Source organism: Alexandromys fortis, unplaced genomic scaffold, assembly GCF_014885135.2.
Source record: "Alexandromys fortis isolate MF-2015 unplaced genomic scaffold, M_Fortis_MF-2015_v1.1 scaffold_134, whole genome shotgun sequence".
Taxonomy (NCBI): Eukaryota; Metazoa; Chordata; class Mammalia; order Rodentia; family Cricetidae; genus Alexandromys; species Alexandromys fortis.
The window spans coordinates 2,322,725-2,348,605 of NW_026068007.1; the positions used below are offsets into that span (position 1 = coordinate 2,322,725).

General features: G+C 38.0%; 1 protein-coding gene across 7 annotated transcripts in view; it reads left to right on the forward strand.

The window, feature by feature from the left end:
- Stxbp5 (syntaxin binding protein 5) overlaps nucleotides 1-25,881 on the forward strand; it is a 129,027-nt gene that overhangs the window by 29,985 nt on the left and 73,161 nt on the right. For all 7 annotated transcript variants that reach the window (XM_050161584.1, XM_050161586.1, XM_050161587.1 and 4 more), the window contains exons 3-6: nucleotides 2,411-2,492; nucleotides 3,827-3,927; nucleotides 19,617-19,751; nucleotides 22,225-22,288. In XM_050161584.1, coding sequence (XP_050017541.1) covers nucleotides 2,411-2,492; nucleotides 3,827-3,927; nucleotides 19,617-19,751; nucleotides 22,225-22,288 — 382 coding nt within the window. The remainder of the gene's footprint in view (nucleotides 1-2,410; nucleotides 2,493-3,826; nucleotides 3,928-19,616; nucleotides 19,752-22,224; nucleotides 22,289-25,881) is intronic.

A 25,881-nucleotide genomic window follows, 5' to 3' on the forward strand; every position in this document is an offset into this window, starting at 1 on the left:
CCCTCTCTCTCTCTCTCTCTCTCTCTCTCTCTCTCTCTCTCTCTCACACACACACACACACACACACACGCAGCGTATCCATTCTTTAAAATTTATTTAAGTTCTTTGTAAAAGGTCAATAACGACTAGCTATGATGTCCGCCTAACCATCCTCTGGCCATAGGGCCATGCTGGTAGTAGCCCTTGAGACTGGCTACATCTGCATAGTACTGCTCTAGCCAAAGGGACAGGAATGAAATCAGGAACTCTGGGAAGTATGACTTCTTAGACTAAGTACAAAGATGTACTAAGGCATAATGCTTATGGTTTGGTGTATGGTAAGAGTTGTTCTGTTTAGGCGACTGTATTAGAGTTGTACAGGGCAGTTTTGTGTAGCACTGTGTATCTGTAAGCACAAGAATAAAAGCTTTCTTGGCTTGAATGTGATTGACATCTGAACTTAAAAGATGTTTTCTATGTTAAACTACTAATCGACATCCAAGGTAAAGAGAATTTTCAAGGCCAGGAGGCTTCTTCTAAGACTGCCCCAATGAGGAGAGCTGCTTTTATAGTCTTTACTCCTAGCAGTCACTTTTGTTTATTTTTAAATCTGTTTTTGTCTATTATATATTCTTATAAAGCAGTTCTCCATACTATTGCATAACTTGTTAAAATCTGAATTGCAGAACATGTCTGTTTTAAGAAAATCAAGAATGTATACTTTAAGAAGATTTCAGAAAACTATTGTTTACAGTTTTCCATCTTGTCCCATGTGGTTAACATAACTGTCGATTGAAAAACAATAATAAGAATCTTTGGTGTTTATGTTACTGGAGATGGAAGCCCACAGTTTTATACAAAGTAGGCAAGTTTGTAAAATAAGCTATATCCTTAGCCTCTGGTTTTTGAAAATCAAAGGTCCAGCTGACCTCAGCCTTGCAATTACAGGCATGCACCACCACACTCAGCTCATAAGGCTGCATTCCTGTCTCACTGCTAGTATCTTTTAAAGTTCTTCAGAGACAAGGCTGATCTACAAATCTTACAGTCGGATAGCTGCGGTTGTGTTTTGCTTCTAAAAAACAACGTTGAGCTCCAGTAACAGCCGAAGCTGAAGAAAATGTCTTTGACTGCTGTCAAGAGATCTAGAGATTGGAGGGATGTATGGCTCAGTGGTAGAAGAGCATCTGGTTTCATGAGTGGGACCCTGAGGTTGATGTATAGCAAGAAAGGAAAAGTATACAAAATAGAATTTAACTTATGGTGCACTTGCTTCTGCATTGCGCAGAGCTTCACGGCATGTCTAATTAGAATACAAAATGGTCTCTGCACCTCCACAGACGGCTGGAGTGTATTAAAACATGCCAAATATTTTAAACTTGCCTTTTTACTTTGAATTATTCCTAACTACCAAAAATAGAATAGTGATGTGTTAAAATGACTGCATTCTGGTTTCAGGTTAATGAAAGTATAACACATTCAGCAGTACTTCACAGAAAATTCTGGAAGTGTGTGTGTGTTATGTTTTAATCTTTATTCAGTGTATCTAAGAGAATAGAGGTAGGGATATGACCTAGTAGAATATGTACTTAACATGTGCAAAATTGAGGTTCATCCCAAGCACTGGGAAATGGAAGGAGAAGTGAGGAGAGGACAGTGGAGACCATGGAGCCATGATGGCTGTTGGGGCTGTATTCTGCCAGTTTCTGGTATACACAGATCTCACTTTCACTAACTTCTGTGCTTCCCTTTCCTTGTCTGTTTAGTTGAAATGGGGAATAATAATATGTTTTTTTTCTGGATTATGACAGTTAAGTGAATTAATTTATATGACATTTACAATAATATCCAACACAAAGTATATTAGTTAATGTATGCTGTACATATGCAAAGTTTTAATAGTTCCCTTCAACGCTAGTTGAAAAGCATTGGAACATTGAGTGTTATTCTCATGCTGCACTCAGCAGCATGGTTATATAGTTAGTTATTGGTTATATTTTTAGTTTAAAAATGACACTGTGGGATTGAAAAATGACAGAAGAAAAAGGATATTTCAAAATGAAAGTTGCCTGCTAGGGGAAAAATCAGTACTTGGAAGATCAACTACCATCTTTCCTCTTGTTCCTTTGAGACGAACGGAATAGTTTGGGTCGAAGTAAAGTTATATTAATGAATTTTATAGTATCTTGTTTTGTTTATTACTGATTTTAATGCTTTATGTTTTTTTCTAGAGGGAGCAGTTTTCCTATTTGTTTTAAAACTATATTCTTTAAGACTTGTGATTATATAAAAGAAAATTAAAGCCCTGATTATCTCAGCCTCATTAAGTACTCTGATTTAACATCACATCATAATGTTTCTTAGTTAGATAATCAGAAAGTTTCTTTAAAACATATACATGCTAAAAACTCCTTAATGGGCCCGATGGCAGCTTTGGTCGTCCAGGAGTGGAGTGTTATTGCCAACATGACAGTGGAGCGGCAGTAATTCAACTCCAGTTCCTGATTAATGAGGTTGGTGACTTGTGTTTATTCCTCCTACGTAGAGCTGAAATTAGAACATGTCTGGTTTTTCAGATTGCTTACATATACTCATATTTAAATATTTGAACAAAAATGTAATTTCTTGTGAGTCAGAGGCAGTCATATTAAGGTGTTACCACAGATAGTCACCCAATATGTTTTCTTGGAATAATGTTGCAAGTAAATTGTGTGGGTAGGTTTTTTGATTCCTGATGGTATATTTTAATTATTATTTCAAGGACTTTGAAGGTTACATAACATCAAAAAGTTCATATTGAGATAGTGTTAAGTACAGAGTACATTATAGGTAAGAGAATGTCCTCTAACCCAGCGCTTCAGAACATATCCCAGGAAGCAGTTTCTATTCAAAAGAGTGTTGTGTTGCTTATTGGTTTTGCTTCTGAAAATGAAGTGTCAAAGGAGCTAGGGAAAATACCATTTTACAGTATAGGAGACGGCTTGTAGGGAGACTGCTTGAGAAAGGCTCCACTTTCTTTAAATTTGAGGATAGTCTAAAGACATTTTTTGGCTCCAGATGCTTAGGGTCTATGGAATAAGTACCAAAATACGTATGAAAGATGGGCCAGTGAGATGGCTCAGTTGACAAAGGTATCTTAATAAGTTTAGACAGGTTACTAAGTCAGCCCCTTAATCAACATATTGTTCTTCCTTTTTCTGTATCGCTGTCTTCTCTGAGGCTTTAATGGAAATGCACAAGCAGAGGTCCTTGCTCTGAAAATTCTGATTTGTGGGACCTGAGCAAGACCAAGCCACTTGTGTGGCTCTCGGGCCACTCACTGTCTTACCCATGAGTGATAGTATAAACTAACAGGGTGTTTTAACGTGACCAGTTAATCAGGGGGTTCGATTGTTCGGAACTGAATAGTGTCATTATTCTATTGCTATAATCTAAATAAAGGACTTCCATTTGTGTTTGATGTACATAGATAAAATAAGGTTCCTTTATTTTATATTTTGTTTTTAGTAAAGCAAGTATTTATACTAATGACCAAATGACTTGCAGTCTGATATCTAATAATTTTAGAGACTTTAACCCTCACACCCCATCCTAGTATACTTTGGATTATAAGGTGTTAAATCACCATAGAAGTTAAAAAATTAATATGTGTATGTGTGTGTGTGTAACAACATACTTTTCTAAATCTGTTGGTGAGAATTTGGATGAGACAAATATTTTTATAACTATAATCTATTGGCAAAAGGGCTTCATACTGAAGCTATTTTGGCAGCTCTTTGGAAACACAGTTATGACATTGTTCCGTATAAAATACATTGTTGTATATAAGATACGCTCTGTTTTCAAGGGAGCCCTCGTGAGTGCCTTGGCTGATGACACCTTACACTTGTGGAATTTACGTCAGAAAAGGCCTGCCATACTACATTCCCTCAAATTTTGCAGAGAAAGGTAAGAATTCTCTTTTTACATACAAATAGGATATCTGCTATTCTGTTATGATGCACTCTTTTGAGCTATGTTCTCTTGGGGTTGTGTGTTTTACACTCATTGTAGACCATAAGAAGAAATTTCTGTGTCACAGGATACACAATGACAGCAGAGTTCTTTCTTTCCAAAGAGAATGGTACAAGTTGTCCTTTCTTCATAGTAGTTACAATATAGGCATAGAAGTGAAAAAAATCTCTTAGTAGCTCCTTCCTTCTTGTTAATGAAGAAAGGGCATTGCATACAGGCTTTCTTAACCTGTTTCACCTAACTACATACCAGCATCTTTATCTTATCTTTATTGTTATCTTATACCAGCATCTTTACACCTCTCCTGGTCATTTTCCCTCTCATATTGTAAGGCAGTGACATAATGTGTTCAGTAAATCTTCGTCACTTCCATAGCATTCTCAGCATTTACAGCATTTCAGACTCTTGTTCGTGTTGCTATATCGTCTTGTGTGTTATGATATATGTACATATGCACATATGTAAATATAGCTAAAAGATAAATTTCTAGAAGTAAAATGCTATGAAAAATCTCTCATAAGATTTGTGAACTTTAGACATTGAATGAAGAAATCTTCATCCCAATTTTATTAAATACTGTCCTCCAAATGTTTTCTTACAACTCTTAAGTTTTCTTTGTTATGCTTCATCTTTGATTCATACGGAACGTACTTTTGGCATGAAATATGAATTAGTATATAATCTCCACAGTTTATGGGACTATTTCTAGATGTGTGTATGTGAGTGTGTGTGTATGTGTGTGTGTTGTGTATAGTAATAGTTGTCATTAAAGATAAAATCACTTCTTTTCTCCAAGGATTAGCCTATGGTGCCATTTTGATGAGTGTTGTATTTGCCGGTCAGGTTGTATGTACAGATCAGTCTTTAACTCTGGGCTTCTGCCTTCCACACTAGGGCAAGGCAAGCTAAAGTGACCTCTGAAAATACAGCATCTCATAGTGCCACCAATCTGAGGGCATAGCTACGTTAAATGTGAGTGGGTGGCAATACAAAGCAGACATAGCGAGAGGTCAGTAACTGCTGCTGTTAAACCTGACTGGGAAGATAAAACACATAAGTTACATCAGTTCAGTCATGCTTGCTTTAGAAGGGCAGAAGTGAAAAGAAGTTAGTAGCGAAGTCTATGGGGGAAAACAAGTAAAAAAGTCAAGATTCAGTTGTTTTCTTTCTCTTGAGAATCAGTCTAACCTCTTGACTTCTACACAGAGTTCTTTGATCTGTTTGCCAGTGGGATATCAGGGGAAGCTCTGTGTAAGTTTCCATGTCAAGAATATATGTCAGATGGACATTTGGTCCTAGTACTTACCCTATCATCAGTGCATGCTCCTGTGGAGCTGGAGATCTAGCAGGATGCTTGTCACACTCATCATTTGGCAATGTTGAGAGATAACTTTCACTGTTACAGGTAGGAGGCGGTGAGATCCACTATCTCTGCTATAGTGCAGAAGATGGTACCGACAACAAAGAACCATATGGTCCAAATATCAGACGCATCAAAATTGTTGCAAGTCAAAATGATGATATTTGGTCAGTGTAGTGATATAGAAATTCTTGTTGGCTACTATTCATTAGAGAAAGCTTACCAGGAACAAGAATTCCAACAGAAGGATGTCTCTGCTGCCTCATTTGTCAGTGGCATGCCCATGTCACTGGGCAGAGAAACATGGCAGTAACCTGTTAAATACTCTTAATGAAATAACTGAACATTAAGGGAACCAGTGTTAGGAACTGATGATAATCAAATATGGGTTGTTTGCATAGTACTATTTTTAAGGATATTGTTACAGTTTTGATATGGTTTTCTCGTGGTAATGTAGGAGGTCCTTCTGTCTATGTGTTGCTTTTTTTGGCTAATGGATAAAGAAACTGTCTTGGCTTGTGATAGGGCAGAAGAACAGGGCTAGGTGGGGAAAACTAAAGTGAATGATGTGAGAAGGAAGGGTGGAGTCAGGGAGAAGCCATGGAGCCCCTGCCAGAGACAGATGTGCTGAAACTGCTGGTAGGCCACCACCTCGTGGTGATGCACAGATTAATGGAGATGGGTTAAATTAAGATGTAGGAGTTAGCCAATAAGAAGCTAGAGCTAATGGACCAAGCAGTGATTTCATTAATACAGTTTTGTGCGATTATTTCAGGGCTAAGCAGTCGAGAAGAAACAAGTGGCTCTCTCCCTGCTTGTCCTGTCCCATCCTAAAATGTTGTCCCCCAGTTACAGGCCCTGTTTTGTGATGTTATGAAAATTTGGAGGTGGACTTAGTAGAAATAAATATGTCATTAGGTGTGGGGTCTTTAATATATTATCCTTCACCCCTTCCTGTTGCTTGCTCTGATTCCTGTTCCACACGAAGTGGCGAACTTCCTCTGTCACGTGATCCTTCAGCCATCATGTTTGCCCAAGCTCATGGGGCCAGCCTTCTGTGAACTGAGCCTGTGAAACTGGGAGCCCAAATGAATCCTTCCTGCCTTGATTTGTTTTAATCAGGTACTTTGGTCACAGCAATGGAAGGTAACTAATACAGAGTCTCTAAGAAATTGTGGTAGACATTGATGGGGAGTTACAAGCCAGTCTAAAATGTGTTGGCATATAAAAGGTCCCTTGTGAGAAATACACAAGAGGGACATATTTCAGTAAACAAAGCCTGGTGTTTGTTGTCTACCCCTCCCCCATCCTTGACTTAGCACCATTATATAAGGCATAGCTTGGCACCTTGCACTGTGGTGTTCATGGGTGTAAAATTGATAAAAGAAGGGAACTGATGGAGTTCCCAAATCTAGATCTGTAAGAGGATTGCCCACACAGCTCACAGAGCAAGGTGAAGCCTGTTCAAAGTTCAGATGCCCAAAGTGTTTATGAGAGCAGCAGTATACAAGAAACTGTGGCAAGACTAAATGCATCCTTAGAAAGAGATTCCCTGTGATGGCTGCGAACAGTTGGACTGATAGAACCTTGCTAGCAATGGGCCCTGGTCTTCACATACAGACCTTGTTCTGGTACTGTGTCTTCACATGGCTGCTGGTGAGAGGTAGTGGACCAGGATTCCAGTTTTCCTCAGCATTGGCTCTAGACAAGGAGGGCAGAATAAAGGGTTTGCCGGAGCTGTGGGGCTGCCCACTGCAGCAGCACTGGCTCCACCTGACTGCTTTGGCTTTCAGAAATTCTATGGTGCTCTGAAGATTTTTATCAAAGTAGCTTTCCCAAGCTAGGAAGAGGCAAAAGGGGCCAAAATCTGCAATGCTTTGGCTACTCTTCCATCTTTCATTTGTAGGAATCTGTTCTTCTTTGCTTAATATAAGTGCTCTATATTTGGTATTTATATTCTACATCAAACAGGATATATTGTCTGCATTATGCTGTAGTAACAAGTACTCTTAAATTCTCAGTAATTTGCTTCAATGGCTTACTTTGCTTCTCTGTACATCCTTTGTGGGCTTGTTGAAAACGCTATCCCTCTTTGCCCTCTTTACCCCAGAATCTCTAAGGAACAGTCAGTCTTTAAATATTGTCAGTTACTGAAGCTAAAGGATAAGAGAGCACACTAAAACCACTGACATAAAAAAAAAACTCTGTCAATAAATGGCGCCAACATGGACAACTACATCCACATACAACCTGAGGGAGTTTGGGAAGTAATTCTAGACACAAAGGAACAGAGTTAAGCACAGCTTCTTGGTAGCAGCATTTTCTCAGGTGGGCTCTGTAAAAGCTAGTATGTCTTGTTTAAGAGAGGCTTCCTGACTCAGCTTTACTTGCAAAAACCTTTCAGCTCCTTTAAGATGCCCTGCCACCAAACACTTTAATGGTGTTTTTGAATAGCTGACAGTAGACTTATTGTGATAGCAGGGACCTTGAAACTTGACAGAGTTGAGGCAATAAACATGGCTCCTGCCAGTACCTCTACCATGAAGCTAGATTCTTAGAAAGCTAAGGAATGCGGTGGGTCTAGCCATGAAAACTGCGGCTTTAATCCTAACCATATTATTTAGCAAATTAAAGACTCACTGGATCAGAAAAAGAGAGAAATACAGTAAAGATAGATTCAGACAAAAAAAAACCCCTCTAAACAGTTTACAGTATGTTTAAAAATATATGTAGGCTTGGGAGAGAAAAGAAAAAGGATAAAGTCCTTAAAAAGGAAAAAAAATGGGGTAGTTGGGTGTGGTAGCACACACCTTTAATCCCAGCACTTGGGAGGCAGAGGCAGGAGGATCTCTGTGAGTTCAAGGTCAGCCAAAGATACACAGAGAAACCTTGTCTCAGAAAAACAAAAATTAAAAATAAAAGAAATAGAGTTTAAAATAAAATCACATAAAGATGGAAAATACACAAAGAATCTGAATGCTGTATGTTATTGTATTGTCTTTGAATTGTTTGATGGCTGAGGAAGGAGCAACAGCTGCTAAAAGACATTTGATTATAAATACTGATGGATTAATCCAACATAAATATTTTGAAAATGCCTTGACTTCAAAATTTAAGTCAAAATATATGTTACTTTGGAGAAGAGGGTTTGCTTTTGTTTCCACAGGAAATGAGGCACTGTATATTCATTCTGGGTTAAGAAAAATCAGGTTTGATCAAGGAAGACGCCCTTGAAGAAATCCCTGATAGGAACGAATGGCCCAGATGATGCACCACTTCAGAGGACCTCTGTAGGAGTTTCCTCTGAATTTTACATCCAGAACAGCCACAAGATTGCTGGCTGACATGATCAAGCCTCACAGAATATTCCAGTCAGGACTTGACCATAATCCTAAATTTTCTTTAGGTCCCCATAAGATTATCAGCATCCCTAAACTGCAGGAAGTAGCCTGGAAAACTATACCCACATTCCCCCAAATGGATTATGGATGTGTGTCTTTGTTTAGAGTGCTGGTTACAAATTTTTATGGATATAATAGTCAAGAAGAAAACTAAACAAAGGAGATTAGATTCAGAGTTTTTATTTTGAAAAAAAAAAGGAAGTGCTGTGGGACAATGCTCTCATTCCCTGTAAATATTTGTCACTTGTATTGGTTTAATAAAATGCTGATTGGCCAGTAGCAAGTCAGAACATATAAGTGGGGTGACCAGAACAGGAGAATTCTGGGAAGAGGAAAAGCTCAGTCTGGAGTCATCACGCAGACACAGAGGACGCAAGATGGGAATGCTAAAAGGTACCAAGCCATGTGGCTAATTCAGAAAATAATTATGGGTTAAGATGTAAATTAAAGAATTAATAAGAAGCCTGAATTACTAGCGTATAATTAATGTAGACTTCTGTGTGTTTCTTTGGGACTGAACAGCTGCAGGACCAGGTGGGAGAAAAACCTGTATCTATAACCCTTAAGGAAGATTCTACATTGAAGTGATACTCATCTCTTGTATTGTTATTCCAAGGGCCAGAGCTATCCCTAACTTGAGTGATAGACCCAGCAAAAGAGAAATCCACAGCAAAGGGTGATGATTGTCACGCTGCAGCAGGGTGATGATGGTCACACTGGAGTAGGGGTGATGATGGTCACACTGGAGTAGGGGTGATGATGGTCACACTGCAGCAGAGGTGATGATGGTCACGCTGCAGCAGAGGGTGATGACGACCACGCTGCAGCAGAGGGTGATGATGACCACACTGCAGCAGAGGGTGATGATGACCACATTGCAGCAGGGTTGATGATGGCTACGCTGCAGCATGGGTGATGATGACCATGTTGCAGCAGGGGTGATGACCACACTGCTTACTTTTATAGTTGGCTTCAAACTCCTGGGAGCAGGAGCCTAGTTTGCTCTCATTCCAGTATGAATCTGAGTTAACTTGTCTAAATTACTATTTCCCTATTATGCCATTTGCATTTTTACTTCTGAAACTAAGAAAGGCAGGAAAAATATGAAAAATGAACTAAATTCTATTTGTAAGATATTGAAGAATTGTTACCCTGAGCCTTCACGTTTGTGCATTGTTTTGTCTTCAGTAATAATTAGATTATATGCTAGTAAAAATTTCTGTACATACAGTAGAAATTCTAGATAGTAATTAAAATATTTTCCATAATATATGTTTTTATTATAATTTATTTTTTGAATTGTAGTAAATTGTACTATATAAATTTCCACTTCTTTAGAAATTTGGCTTACAGTTAGTATTAAGCATATAGTTCTGCACAAACCTGTAATGTGAATATGTTTTGATAGGTTCTGCTTTGGTGGTGGTTAAGAAAAAATAAACAGGTAGTTAAGTTCGAGTCTTGCCTTAGCTCTGCAAATTTGAGAAAATTACTTTGCAGCTTTGTGTGATGTTTTTCTGATTCACAGAAAATTTCTCTAAGTTTCATAGTCTTACCAGTTTTATTTCTCTTCAATGCTGAACAGTTTTTTTTTTTCCCACTATTTTCCCGTTTGCTCTGAGGGTGGTTGTACAACATGCATCTTAGTCTTGACTGCTGGGCAGATATTGGGTGCAATAAAAAAAAATGAGTCTTACTTTTGGGATATTGGGCAAAGCTAAGCAGACTAGATAAACTTCCCTGATGCCCAATTAAATGCCATTTATTAATACTGAACAAATAAATATCCATTTCAGTTTCCATAGAGTGACCTTTAATGTTGTGTAAAAAAAAAAAAAAAAAAACTAAGGAATGTCCTGGTTGAGTCACCTGATTATCCAGAGGCAGGATTTCCCAGAGCTGTGTTTCCCTGCGGTCTTCTGAAGCCGTAGCTTGTAGATGGACAGCTGGCTATCTTCTCCCTGTCTTCCATTGTTTCCTTGGGTGCTAGGCCCTCATTTCTTATGAGAACACCAGCCACTTTGAATTAGGGCTGATACAATTACTTTATCTTGGTAACATCCAAATATAGTCTTTTCTTCTGTGGGACAGGGATGACTAGGACTTCAACTTATGATGGACGTTGATTTATCACAAAAGGAAGTAGTTTGCAACCAACCAGAATAAAGGTTAGAAGTGAATACTTAAAAGAAAAGTTACTCATAATTTCAAAACTCAGAAAAAAAACTTATTTTAATTTTTTTCTATAATTAGTATATAGCTTCATATGTTATCTCCAGGTTCAGAGCCCTTTAGAAATTAATCTAACATGTAATTTACCACAGGAATTCATTTGCCAGTAGTGTGAACCACAGCATCGGAAGGAATTGGTAAAGTGATATGTGTTAGGGAGACTTTTGGTGCGATTCTTACTGCCCTGACCCCTGTTATAAACTGAATTGTGTTTTCCCAAATAGTGTTCAAGTTCTAACTCCCAAATGAGACCTTATTTAAAAGTAGGATCTTTCCAATGAAACTAATTAATGTGGCCAGCACTAATCTGACTTGTGTCTCTTACACACACAATACACACGGAAGAAGGGGAGAATGAATATTATGTAATGATATTTGAGATAATATCTTCTTCAGACTGGAGAATTGAATCTTTAAATTAAGGGATAAAGGATAACTGGCAATACCAGAAGCTAAGAGAGGGGTGGGGATCTGGGTGCGAAGCCTGCTTTAGAGCCCTAAGAACTCTGTTGACATCTGGATGTCTGTCTGTAGCTCTCAGGACTGTAAGCGAAGAAATTATGCTTGTGCCAATTTACTGTGCCAGCCCTAGAAACTAACATGCTTCTGTTGTTCTTGCCTGGAATTGGCAACCTTGTCATGCACCACTGAATTTATTCATGCAAAGGAGACGTTTTTGGCTTTTTGATAAGTGCAATTCTATTTGGCACTTGCAGAAAATGTTCCACTTGGCTTACACTTTGATATTTTTTCCTTTGAAGGACATTTAATTAGGAAGAAGTCATGGGTTAATAAGCAGATACAACTACCTCCTCCTTTGAACTCATCACTATGAGTTAGAATGAGCATTATTCTCAACAGTGCTATTATTTCCATGAGTTTTGAATACTAAGATAAAAAATGAAAACTAAGAATTGAATTAAATGTATAGACTCCCTGTTCAGATTCAGGGTTAAAGTTGTCTAATATTTATCTTGAACTCATAGTTCCTATTATTTGTGAAACTCTTCCGTATAAATGTGATTCAGTTTCAGGAAATGAAGGAAACGTTCCTCACTGAAATGCTGTAGGGTAACTCTTCCTCCTCAGATGTCCTCATAGTTGCAGGCAATACTGAAATACATTTCTAAAGATGTATTTTCATATATGACTATTTAATTTAATCATAGATGCATATTTTTAAAGAGTAATCATTTATGTATTCTAAATTAAATTATCTGATATATTAGTTCTCATACTCAGAGTTTATTTTGGTTTAACTATCATGGAAGAATCACTGATATTTAATAAAAATTTCCTAAGAAAAGAACTGCTTGGCAAGTGGGGTGACTCCCTCCTGTACCAGAGCAGCAGTGGGGGTGAGCACTCCCGGTGTGCAGAGTTAAATAAAAATCCTCACCATTTGATGAATTTGAAACTGTAGAAGAAAAGATGATTATAAAATATTGGCTAACTTCTGAGATGAAGTATCTGTCATAGCCAAAACTTTGTACAAAGAGACTAGTAGCTCATGTAGAAGACTTGCAATAAATTAGCATGTAAAATGTTAAATGAAAGATGTAATAAGATGTAAATACAAGCGTAGGTTCATGTTTTATTAAATAGAGTAAGTCCCAAACGAAACAAAACAAAGAATGAATAAATGAACCCCCTCCTTTATAAAATACTTAGACAGTGGGTGGTACAGTTGGAAATCGTGTTGTTCATTATGTTTGTACAGTGGACAGCGTGTGGCCTGGAGTGTGAGTAGACTCTCTTGTGTCATGTGACTTGGCATGAGTGCTTCAGATTTGAGGATTTAAAACACGTAGTGAAATAATTATGTGGTCTTTTTCAATTATTTTTAAATGGAAATATGTCAGCAGGAAAATACTAAATAAACCACAGTCACCTTTCAGAAAGTGCAAGGAAACTTCATTTCTCATGACTTGCTGGTAGGAAAACTGTTCCAGGCATCCTGGGAAAACTATCAAGGTCTCCAGATGCTCCTGAGAGCTCTACTCCTAAGCATGGCCCAGGCAGCTGCTAGCCTGGGACCTAAGAGGCCCCCTGACCTTTGTTATTTAAACACACATTCCTCTAAGTGAGGTGTGACCAAGTTCCCAGTTTAGTTCACCTTCAGAAAGGACCATTAATTCTCAGTGGGTTTGATGTAATCAGGTGCCTTTTTAAAATGGCCCTGGAGTCTTCCTGACCCTTACGCTTGGAGTCTAAGATGGATTTAGTAAAAGGATCTTGTTCTGTGTTGGTCTTGCAAACAGAGGGAGTAACATTGTAGGACCTGAGGGAGAGCTAGGACCTGTAGACTGACTGTCTTGCAACTATAGAAGCTGAATTTTTTTAGGAACTCAACTGAACTTGGAGATTTTTCAGTTTTTGGAAAAGTATGTAAGGTGTAGCTTGGCTGTTAGGTAACCTGCCTTTCAGGCTTCTGGGCTTCTAAACAGAGTCTCCAGACGCAGGGTTTAGACATCTGTCCAACAGAAACTGAAACAGTAAATGAGTTTAAATTCACTATGTTTATAGTGATTTATACAGCAGTAAAAATTACCGCAGATTTTTAGAATCTGAATAGGGTATCACTTAGCAAGGGGGCTGTGTTCTGAGAAATGAATCGTTCTATGGTTTCATATTGTAAGCATCTGTTGGTACTTCTCCTTGGGGGAAACAAACATATACTCAATAAGTCCCACTGACAATGGAAAACAATGATTCTTCCTAAGTCAAGCTTGCTCTAAACAAGAGAGTTTAGAGGGCTGGGTTACAGGAGCTTTGGGTGAAGGGTTACCAGAATGTAAATGATACCAAAACAGCTTTATCATGGAAAAGTCCCATCCTAGGATGGATGACCCACTTCTGAAATTTGCATGGATGGAATCCTTCCTTGAGTTGACCCCCTCCCTCTTGTCTTCTCTAGCACTGCCCAGAAACTTTTGCAGCTGGGGCAGAATCATGTGCAGGCTGGAGACAGGCTGGAGGGAGGGAGTGATTCTAATGCTTGGTGAGGCTCATAGGCCACAGCTGTGAGTCTCTCCTTGGAGCAATCACCTCGCTCTAATTTCCAGGTGGTAGCAGCCATACTATGTCTAGAGAAAAATATTTCACAGCAGCATTTGTAGAATGAATGTAAATGAACTTAGGAGCATTGTGACATCACTAGCAAATAGTCTTTACGCTGCATGTGCCTGTTGACTGCCTAACTATATGGAAGTGGTTTTTCAATGCACCAGTGACTATATAGGGCTTAAATTTTGAGGCGTAGGAGAGAAAAGCCTTCGGTTGCCTCTAGCAGGCTGTGTGTGTGTTACTCTTGCAAACCTGTTTGTTGGTTGTCAGTAGAACTCAGAACGGAGTAAGAAAAGTGTTAGTGGGACCTGGAGAAAGGGCTTCCTCTTTATATTGGGGCAAAGGCCTCAGAAAATTGTCTCCTTCATAATGAATACATGATTAGTGTCTATTTTTAGTTGCTACTTCCCAGAAAAATGTTGGAGGTGTGATATTTTTTCCTTGCTTCTTTATGATAAAATGTAAGTAGAGAGTGCTAAATTGAAGGAAACGTACTTGAGTAGAATTCTCACTTTAGTGAGATGGCAAAGGAGAGAGGACTTGTGAAAATGTAGCCTAGAGAAAGATAGAGGATGATGGCTACACTGAATGTCTCCGAATCTCCCCACAGTATTTATTTGCACAAGAGGTTCCTTTGAGAAATAAAAGGTAACCCCACCACCCTCAGCCAGATTGAAGGCCTATGTAAAGTTTAAAATTTCATCCTCCTGCGTTAGGAAGAGCCTAGGGGGGGATCTCTCTTGGAAAGCAGCACGATTTGTGTGCATCAGAGTGAGAGCTTGTGGTATTTCTTTATTTAATTCACTAGTAAGAAAGCTGTGTCGGCAAGAACACTGCTAGCTCGGCTCAGAAGAGCTAGGACAGGGTGACGGAGGCTGTGGCTGCTCAGCCGCAGGCACGTGCTGTCTTCCCTTCGCTGGCTCTCCGTTTGGAGTTTTTCCTGACTGAGCTTTATGATCGGCTTCTATACCATGAAGATCAGAGAGGCTTGTACCCCACTGTATTGAGGGCTCATGTTCCCCTTTATGCTTACTGTGTTTCTTTTATATTTTATTTTGCCTTATTTTTATTGATACAGTTTGTTAGACTTTGCTCTGCTTAGGTGTCTAAAATAAGCAGCTCATGAATTTATTGGTTTCCTGTTATCGGGGATTTAATGTTTTAGTGCTGGTTCTCATTTCTATGATTCTCCAATAAAGTTAAGATTAATTTATGTGAATAAAAAGCGAACACTGCAAGGCAGTGATCCGAGTCTGCTATGAGATGAATGATACAGAGATTTTCTTCAAATAGTTGCCAGGGAAACGGTAGTAAAAACAGAACCTTAGAGGGAAAGGAGTGGTCAGGTGTAGCTGAAGAAAACTTGGAGCTGACATAAGCTTACACTGAAAGAGCTACCTCATTCTTATGCAGTTGGTCAAATTTAAAAACAAGACATTAATAGCAAGACATGGATAGAGGAGGGGCCCAGAGGGCTACCCATCACTGGTGACCTACTATTCCTGTCCATACATCAGGGAGAGAAGGGGTGATTGCTTTCAGTTGTTTACCCACTGGCAATAGTCTCAATCCAGTGCTCAGACAGCCCAGATACATCTATAAATTGGGTAGCACTATAATCAGAAGCTCAGAAAGATTACTCATGATTCTAAAACTCACATGACAAAAAAAATCTAGAATACCCAAGATAGTATAATTTTGAAAAAGAACTACAAGGTTGTAGTACTTTTTAACTAGGGACCCCTGTTCCCTCCACCAAAACTTGGCAGAAATTAGAAGCAGTAATTTCTGGGAGAGAATACATGGACTGAAACTCAGAATGAGTCCAGGAGTCCATGTGTGGAGAGACATGCACCTGTTAAGTGAAGTGTAGCCTGGGCTATGTGTATGTGATATGTCAAGTGACAGGTAGCTTGTGCTGTGTAGACAGGTAGACACTGACCGAAAAACAAAACGCAAAACAAGAGAGATGGTTCAGTGGGTACAAGGGACTTGCCACAGAATACTGGCAACCTGAGTTTGATCTCCGAACTCATGGTAGAGGAGAGAACTGCTTCTGGAAAGTTGTGTCCAAAACTGCACACATGTATTGTGGTATAGACATATGCACAAGTACATATACCACATACACACACACACACACAAATAATTTAAAAAAAAATTAAAAAGGGAGGGAGGAACAACTCTCCCAACCTCAAATCTTTCATGTTTTGCTTTTTTTGGAAATATGATAGAAAGATAAGAAAACATTCCAGTTGTTCATAAAACTTACAGGAATAGCAAATCTGGGCATAAGGACCAACTTTATATAGCAAGTTTGTGTAAGTGCATAAATAGGGGCGTGTGTGTGTGTGCGTGTGTGTGTATGTGTTTGTGTGTATGTGCGTGCATATGTTCATGTGTGGTGTTTGTGTGTGTGTATGTGCGCGGGAGAGATGAGAAAGGAGAGAGAGGTAGGTACATAGGTAGATAGGTAGGTAGGTAGATAGACAGAGTATGAGAATGAGAGAATGAACAAGAATTTGGTTTTGATTCAAGGTAGTATTTCAGCCTCCTGCTACTTGAACTGTATGTATTCCTGACAAGTTTTTCTGTCCCTTTTAAAACTTGATTTTATAAATGTAAGAATTTATTTTCCTGTTTGATTTGTATGCTGTCTTCATTTTCAGCTAAGATAATTTTGAGTTATGATAGTAGTAGTTCAGGTACCTACTGCTGCGTAGGAAAACATCCTCCAGCTGCCAAGACAGCTATGAGTGTCCCTTTGCTCATAGTCCTCTGGGTCAGCAGCCCAGCCCTGGGGACGGAGCGGGAGTGGTTTTCCCCATCCTCAGTTAGCTGGGCAACTGCAGTTACAGCTGCTCCACTGCCAGATGATCTGGCCAGCCTTTCTCAAATATCCTGGTTGGTTCTGCCTGCGGGCCTGATCAGTGTCTGCCTTATGTGGAGGTCATCGTGTGTTATCTGGGTCCCAGAAACATTAAAAAATAAGTTAGCCAGAGTACACAAATACCTTTCCAAGTCTTGCCTTTGGCACAGCTGCTAATAATACAGTAACTCAGTGGTGGATCAATGTTATAGACCATGTGATCTTCAGCCATTGTTCAAGATATTCCAAGTTTGACATCTATTTGTCTCCAGGCTGTTCTGTGTCAACAGTGTTATATTTCTATTATGGAATACTTTCTTAGATTCATTAAATGGCAAAAAATCCCTTGCAATTTCTGCTCACTCATATACATATATAAAATTTTTAAGTTCATCTCATTCTCTTTAAATTGTTCGTTTGTTTGTTACTACATAAAAAAGCTTGTTTCACTTTGAGCTTACCCTTTAATTTCTCAATATAAAGGCAAGATTCTAAATTTATAAATTGAGAAACATGGTTAACTTTATATAGCAGATTGAAAGAACCTTGTTAGATATAGCAAGTCAAATCCATTTTGTCCCAAGCATGACTTGGCATTGTGTCACTAAATTATTGAATTCTACATAGTTTGACCTTTTAGGTAGGATTGGTAAGATATTGAGCTTCCCCCTAGATGTCTTTTTAGGGAAATGATACTTTCTCATTGTCCTTTCACTAGCATGCCTAGCAGGGTATTATTTTAGTTGTTTTTTCACTTGGTTGTTAGAGGAATTTTAGTTTTTCCACTCATCATACAACTATATGCTCAGAAACAGGAAGAAAATGGATAAGAAATTGTCAGATAACTTGTAATTAACACCATTATGTTTCCCTCTCCCTTAGATTATTTAAATAATGAGGGTAGTTTTAGAAAGCAATAATTTGGGGGACTAAGAAGTTGGCTAAGCTATTAAGAGCTCTGGCCGCATTTTTAAAGGACCAGAGTTTGGTTCCCTAGCACCCACATAGGCCGGTTCAACTGCCATTTTGTACAGCACCATGTAGGGGCTATGAATCAAAGACAGGTCATCTGAAAGAGCAGCCCGTGCTTTTATCTGGTTGCTGAGCCATCTCTCCAGCCTGAGAATATAATTTATTTTTAACAATACACAGCTGACGTTTGTTGAATATTTAACGTCACGCCCTGTTTTAAGTATCTTAAATACTTTGTCTTACTGATCACTGATGGATACTGTGAAGTAAATGTGTTTTGCTACATAGAAATAGAGATTGAAAAAATGAATAGTTTGATTAAGAATATATACTAATAAATGGGATACCTGGAAATTGAACCTAGGCAGCCTAACGCTATTGCTTCTGTCTATGTTAACTAGAGCTAGATAATTTTTCATAATTTCTAAATCCACAGATCTGTTTAAACAAAAATGTTAGGCAGTTTTTTTGAGTTGTAAGTAACATAAATTAAAAATGTAAACGTAATGTATGCTGTTTCAATTTTGATACATATCTGCACACTCTGTTGAACCATTGTTACAATTAAGATATTACACTTACCATTAATCCAAATGTCTTCCTTTTCCTTATTCCTTAAGGTTTTCAAAAAGGTGTTATGTAAACCTTGGAAATAGCAAAGTACAGGTTGATCGTTCATAAAGTAGGAAATGATCTCCAATCTGAAATGCTGAGTGCCCATGTAACAATAAATGGAAAATTCTGCACTTACTTTATAGGACAGGATTCAGTCAAAGCGTAGGCCCACACAAGTTGTACTAAATTACCTTCAAGCTATATTACAAGGCATAGATGTGATTTAAACCAATGTTGTCTGTAGACTCATGTCCCATTCCAAAAATATCTTTATGTGACAATGTCTGAAATCTAAAACACTTTAATCTCAAGAATGTCAGAAAAGTGTTATGCAGACTGTGCTATAAAATTATTTTGCTGGTTAAATAGGTATGTCTATAGTTCATTGTAATAAATTCACATAAATCTTTTTGAAAAAGTATATTTTATCATATGAGATATTAGAAACTACAAATGTCTAAACCTTAAAGTCTGCCTGAATTTTAACTTTAAAAACGAATAAAAATGAGCTATATTTAATTGCTTCGATATGTACTTTCATCTTGCAGAATCTCTGTAATGAAATTGTGCCTTTAATGAAGTAACAAACCTGCTGCATATATGCTCTTGCCAGAGGCCTAGCATTGCATTAGTACATATAACCTTGTAGTCGTTATTCTCAGTTTGTATTATTTGTTGTTATTAATGATATTATTGGTATAATTGTTTGAGCATTATTATTATGGTTGAATATTGACTTCAAAGTTAGATCTGTGATGTACACATGGGTACACAGTGGATAATGTAGCCAGATTTGAAACATGTTCTTACTTCAAAATCCATTCTCTCTTCACCATACCTTATTGTTTACTGTAAAGCTGTATGTTTGATATACAAGTTGAATTAGCATGATTAAATATTGATGACAGTGTATAGATGAATCAGATTAGTTCATTGTCAGTTTTGTTTTTTCTCATTATAAAAATAATTATTTTATATTTTCCTTTTAAAATTATGTATATAACTATTATATATAATAAGCACACTAATTACCTCATAAGTAACCATGTAATACAGGAAAGGGTATCAGATATTCTAATTTCCTTTCTGTTCATATTTTCTCTTTCAGGGTTACATTTTGCCATCTGCCTTTCCAGAGTAAGTGGCTCTATGTGGGCACTGAACGAGGTAACATACATATTGTCAACGTGGAGTCCTTCACACTCTCAGGCTATGTCATTATGTGGAATAAAGCCATTGAACTGTAAGTCTGAGCCAATATTCCATATCTGAAAGTATCAAGTAGTATCTTATAGCTTTATGTTGTGAATCCATGTGGGATGGATATGTCAGGAATTCGTGATATTAGATATAAATCTTTTGTTTTTTTAATAAATATTATCCTATTGTTAGGACAGTTGTTAAATTTAAGCCTTTTATATTCATATATATTTATAAATGCATAATATAAGTTTTCATCTGTATATAAACTTTACATTTAATAGTTTCAATACTAGTTATCCCTGTTAGTTTGAAAACATTCATTTTTCTTTTATCTTCTAATTCAGTTTTTTCTTTAGCCTTCTAATTATGTTTCTTTTATATCTTCTAATAATTATGCAATGTAAATGTTTATTAAAATTAATGTATCCCCACAATTAACAAAAATCGGATTGAACTGTGGTGCCAAGAATCTCTAATGCCAGTTTTCACTTCCTAAAGGTTTTGTGTCATCTGTTTTTGTACGTTTTCACTTACAGTCTTTAAATATGAGAACAAAGGTCTAAAGCTGTTTGCAAAACTCTTTTCAAACACATTCTACAGTTTTAATCTTTTGAAACAGAAGAACTTTCTGTGACAGGGACATTCTTGCCTTTCTTGGAAGTCTGGGTTTCCCGTTTGTTCTTTGCATTGGTCATGACATCTAGTGGGCAAGGTGCTCTAAGTCTTGGCAGTTCTGAAGTGGTGCAGTGTCCCAGGCTCCAGCATTCATGAACAGGGACATGCTTTTCCCTAGTGCTTGGACATTTCCAGAAATATTTTACCTCTGTTCTCTCTCTCTGGTATACGTATAGGTACCAATCATTTCTGGGTTTTCAGATTTTACCTCTATTCTCTCGCTCTGGTATAGGTGTAGGTACCAATCATTTCTGGGTTTTCAGAAAAACTAAAACAGATTTTTTTCTGCTTCTGGTATGAACTGTAGAATTGTTTGGGATATTCCAACTGACACCTACCACTGAAGTTACATTGTTTTGAAATATTAATCACACAATGAAAGGAAAATTTTGTTGAAGGAGCGGCAGGGCTGCGTTTCGGCAGCCCTGGCTCCCACATGGCAGGCTTATGCCCCGAGATAATTACACGGAAACTGTATTCTTTTAAACACTGCCTGGCCCATTATCTGTAGTCTCTTACTGGCTAGCTCTTACATATTAATCTAACCCATTTCTAATAATCTGTGTAGCCCACGAGGTGGCTTACCAGAGAAGATCTTAACCTGCGTCTGTCTGGAGTGGGAGAATCATGGCGACTCCTTGACTCAGCTTCTTTCTCCCAGCATTCTGTTCTGTTTACTCCACCCACCTAAGGGTTGGCCTATCAAGGGGCCTAGGCAATTTCTTTATTAATAAGAAATCACTCCCACATCATTTCCCCTTTTTCTGTTTAAACAAAAAAGAAAGGCTTTAACTTTAACATAGTAAAATTACATATAACAAAACAATTATTAAGTAAGAATTACAGTTACAATATTTATATCTACTTTATCTTTTATCATAACTAAGGAAAACTATAACTATTCATTCTTCAACTGCATCAAAGACTCCAGAAGGATATAATAAAACAGAAAGTCCAAAACTCTAGAAATGACAGAGACATCTCGCTGCCTGGACAGTCACCCAAAGTTCCTCTGTACCGTTGGGGCATCCATCTTCAGCCTACAGGCCCATAGTATCCAGAGACATTTCTATGAATCAGGAAAATTCCAAAGGCAGTTCAGTCACTATCTGTTGTATCCTGCAGAATGTCTTGCCGACTCTTTCATGAGTCAGAAAACTCAAAAGACCGTCTCACCTTTAGGCAAGTTCAGCAGTCCTCTTTCTGCGGGTTCTCTGTGTCCAGTTTATGCAACAGTCCAGGCAAGAGCAGTTTCTTGCCCAAATGACTATTCAACTCCATAAGGATCCTCTTCAATGCCCATCTTCCTCTTGAAGTAGATTGGTGCTGCCAGGAGTAGACGTGTCTCATTGTCATGAAAAACCCCAACTTATTAAAACATTAAATGCCATATTCTGCAGTCTTTGAAAGATATGAAGAATGCCTATCTAACTAAAATACATCTCTATATATCTAGAAAATCTAACATGACTACAAGCGTGTTTATTATTGATCATCAACCTATATTTCCTAATTATACATTACAATTTTAAATGAACTACACAATCACAATACCTTAATCAAAATCAGAAATACATGTAACAAAATTGACCTTAAAATCCATACCAATGCAAATTATTTGTATCTATATCAAAATTTCTATGCCAAATTAAATGTTTGACTAAATTGAAGATCTCTCCTAGATAGAAAATGCAATTATAAAGTTTAACTTAGAATCATATGAATTTCACCATTTTTCTTTGATTGACAATGTAAATATTTTCTTCATAAGTTAGTCTTTTTTATTGTGATGAATACTAAAACTTTTATTTGAGTAAAAAGCCTTATTTTTTTTTCAGGTCGTCTAAATCTCACCCCGGCCCTGTTGTCCATATAAGTGATAATCCCATGGATGAGGGGAAGGTAGAAATTTTTCCTAAATAAACATTTGATAATTAATCCATGCTGTTTTGACTTTTAAATATGCAAACTGTCCTAGGACTGCACTATTGCCAAAAAGTTGAGATTGGACCAAGGTTTGTATATCGAATAATGTAACGGCTTGTTATTATGAAGAACAAGTGGGAGGATTAGAATGATTTCTAATTAAAAGGGTTAAAAAATTTAAAGCATAAATAGAACTTAATAAATATCAGGTATTCATTTGTATTCAACAAATATTCCCTGATTTTCTGATAATGTATACAGGTATTTTGGGGGGCTTGGGAGGGAGAGATCATGATTCTTAATCTAGTTTACAGATTTATAGTGTTTATCATATGTTACATTATCATAGAATAGCTTCTACAGGTCAACTTCCTTAAGTTTTTTCTTCATAAAGAAGCCTAATTAATAAGATAGAGACATTTTTGTTATGTTCTAAAAGTCTTGTTCAATTTTTTTATACTTATGCCGCCTGTATCTAGGTATTGTTTGCTTGGGTTAATCAATACATTTAACAATAATAAACGTTCCTTTTCTGTGAATTTCTGTTTTCTTACACTAACCATCTTTCACGTAGTCCCGCTTCATAATGGCACTTTCCTGCCTGTATAATTCTAAAACGTTAACCTGAATGAGCACCAGAAAGTTTGTCAGAAACCAATGATGGAAAACTTTATCTTGTGAAGGGATTTGACTCAATGTTTTCTTCTCTCAGTGAGGAAGGGCAAACCTATAGATTATTTACTACTATTCTCAGCTTGCCACTGAAACACAAGTGCATACCTGGACTATTTGGAGTTGGCTAGTGACCATGGGTTATATGGCTGAAAGGAAGCATCGCAGACAGCAAATGTACAGTATCCTGGTTATTGCTTTCTTTTTCTTTTACCAAAGATGTCTGTTTAAAAGCCTAGCATCTGGCTGGAAAGCCCAGAGAATTAGCAAGGTTCCCTTGACATGGAGTTACTCCCTAAGTCATTCCAGCTTTTCTTCATAGTGTCTCTTCTCATGAGGTCTGTCACAGTTGACAGCAATCCACAATACTCTTCTTTTATTTCTTTTTCTCCATTGATTAAAAATTTTATACAGCATATTTTAATCATGTTAAAAACCCTCCCTACTCCTTTCCACCTCCCTCCCCAACAACTTCTTGCATTCGCTTTCTCTTTCATACCTTACACACACTCACACACAAAAAATAAAAATCAAAACACACAAAAAATCAGTAAGACCCACAAATACCAAAACAAAGTGAAACAGAAAGCCCCTCCCCCGCTCCACAAAATGGAGTTTGTTTTTGTGTTGTCAAACTGTTCCTGAGCATGGAGACTACCTTGGCATGTGGTTGATATACCCAGTGTCACTCCGTTGGAGAAAACTAATTTGTCATTCCCAGCAGGTATCAACTGCAAATAGCTTCGTGGACTTGGTGTCCGGTTTGAACCTATGCACATCTTGTGAGTGCTGCCTCAGTCTCTGTGAGTTCCACTGGCTCTGGAAGACTGTGTTTCCTTGGAACCATGCACCACCCCTGACTCTCACAATCTCTCCACCTCCTCTTCTGCATAGATCCCTGAGCCTTGAAGGGGAAGTGTCTAATGAAGACATCCCAGTTAGGACTGAGTCCAACCTTCCTAGAGGGTCATTCTCATCTTGGTGGTTCCTTGTTTAAGTGTTGAGTGTGTCTGCACTGTCTGACAGGGTGACTGAGTTTTCCTTACAGTGTAGTCTGGATTTCCTTATTTTTCACCATATCCTCCCTAGAAGGCAGTGCTGAAGGCTTAGTCACTTTTCTCCAGTTGCAGACTGCTCTTTGCTGCCTCCTTGCTTTGGCTTCTGTCAGTCTTGTTTGCAGGGCTAGCTCACCACTACTGACTTCTCTATACTGTAAGGTCCAAATTAAAAGTATATATAAATAATGTCTGGCCCGATAATTCTGACAGAAAATATATTCTCTTCTACATCCATAGTACTTGAGTCATGCAAATGTTACATTATGCATGCTTCCCTGCCGTGTTAGAAATGCATGCATATCACTGCTGCCATGAACCAGATAGAGACTTGTTCATACTCAGTGCAACCACTTGGTGTTATGTATTTATGTTTGGTGGTGGACGTTGAATTTAGGGGCCTTGCACATGCTAAGCAAGTGCTCTACCAACACTCTACCTCCAGGCTTTTTACTTATTTATTTGTGTGTTTTTATGCAGGATTTCACTGTGTAGCACAGATTGGCCTGGATCTCCCAGGTTTTTTTGTCTCAAAGGCTTCCCAAGTGCTGCAATTAGAGGTGTTAACCACCATGCTTGGTTATAGAGGAGAAAAATTAGGACATTAGCAAGTGATTTGCAGATCTTTTACATCTTTCTAAGTTATGTAACATTCTAGTAGCAACAATTCTTTTTAATGTATGTTAATTTCATATACATGTGTGACGCTCTCTTGCATGTATGTTATGCGTCTTGATCACATTACTCTCTAGTACTTCCCCCTCCTCTCTCTAGACCTCATTTTCACCCTAAAAAGTCCCCATTCTGTTCTTACGGTTTTTAATTTTTATTAGTTTTTTAATTACCACTGGGTCTAATTGGGGTGGCTTTTCTGAATATGGCATTGACAACTTCCAAGTGCCTGTACCACTTATGGAAAATGACCCCTCCCCCTTCAGCACCTTAACTGTCTGTAGTTCCTCAGCTAGGATGGAGCTCTGGTTGTCCCTGTACCGTGCCTGCTACAGTGTTGGCAGGATAGCTCTAGTTCAGGTGACCACAGGGGCTGTGAGTTTATGAGTGCAATAGCCATGTCCTGCCCAGAAAACTCTCATAGCATTTTCCCTTCCCCTGCCTTTCCTATTCTTTGTGCTCCCTCTTCTGTGATGCTCACCAACTTAGTGTGTCTCTTTGTGTGTGTCTGTGTGTGTGTGTTTATGTGTATTTGTGAGTCTGGGGGGGCATGGCAGCGGTCATGATATAGATGTCCCTTTTAGGACTAAACACTAAATAGTCATTCTCGGCACTTTGACCAGTTAGCACCCCATACATTAACTGCCATCCACTGCCAAATGAAACCTTCTAGTAGGAATAAATCCTGTGGAGATTTTCCGAGGACTTACATAACTTAGGCTCTTATTTTCCTTGACTTGCTTCTGTAGAGAAGATCTGAGAAGCTTGCAATCATTCAAGCCTAACTTGTTGGGCATATTTCTGACTTAATTTGGATGTTGTATCAGGCTGCAAGAGGCTAAAGAGTACTGTGACCTCCTTAGATTATTAAAAATGTGAACAGTCAAAGCAAATTCCTTAAAGGTACAAGTCTATGAAGTGGCACTTTCACACCAAGAGCTCTTTCTTTACCTATACCTTGAGCTGCTAACATAGTTTATCAGTTTGTAAATTTTTCCTTTTCTTATTTCTGAATGTCCTTCATCCTCTATGGGACATTGCCATATCATGTATCCAAGCTTTCTGGAGGAAAGGAAACCATGGCAAGGTCTTTTCAGGAGTATGTGTTTCACTTCTGATAGCTAATGCTCACCTTTAATAGCTAATGTTCTCCTATATAGCTAATGTTTA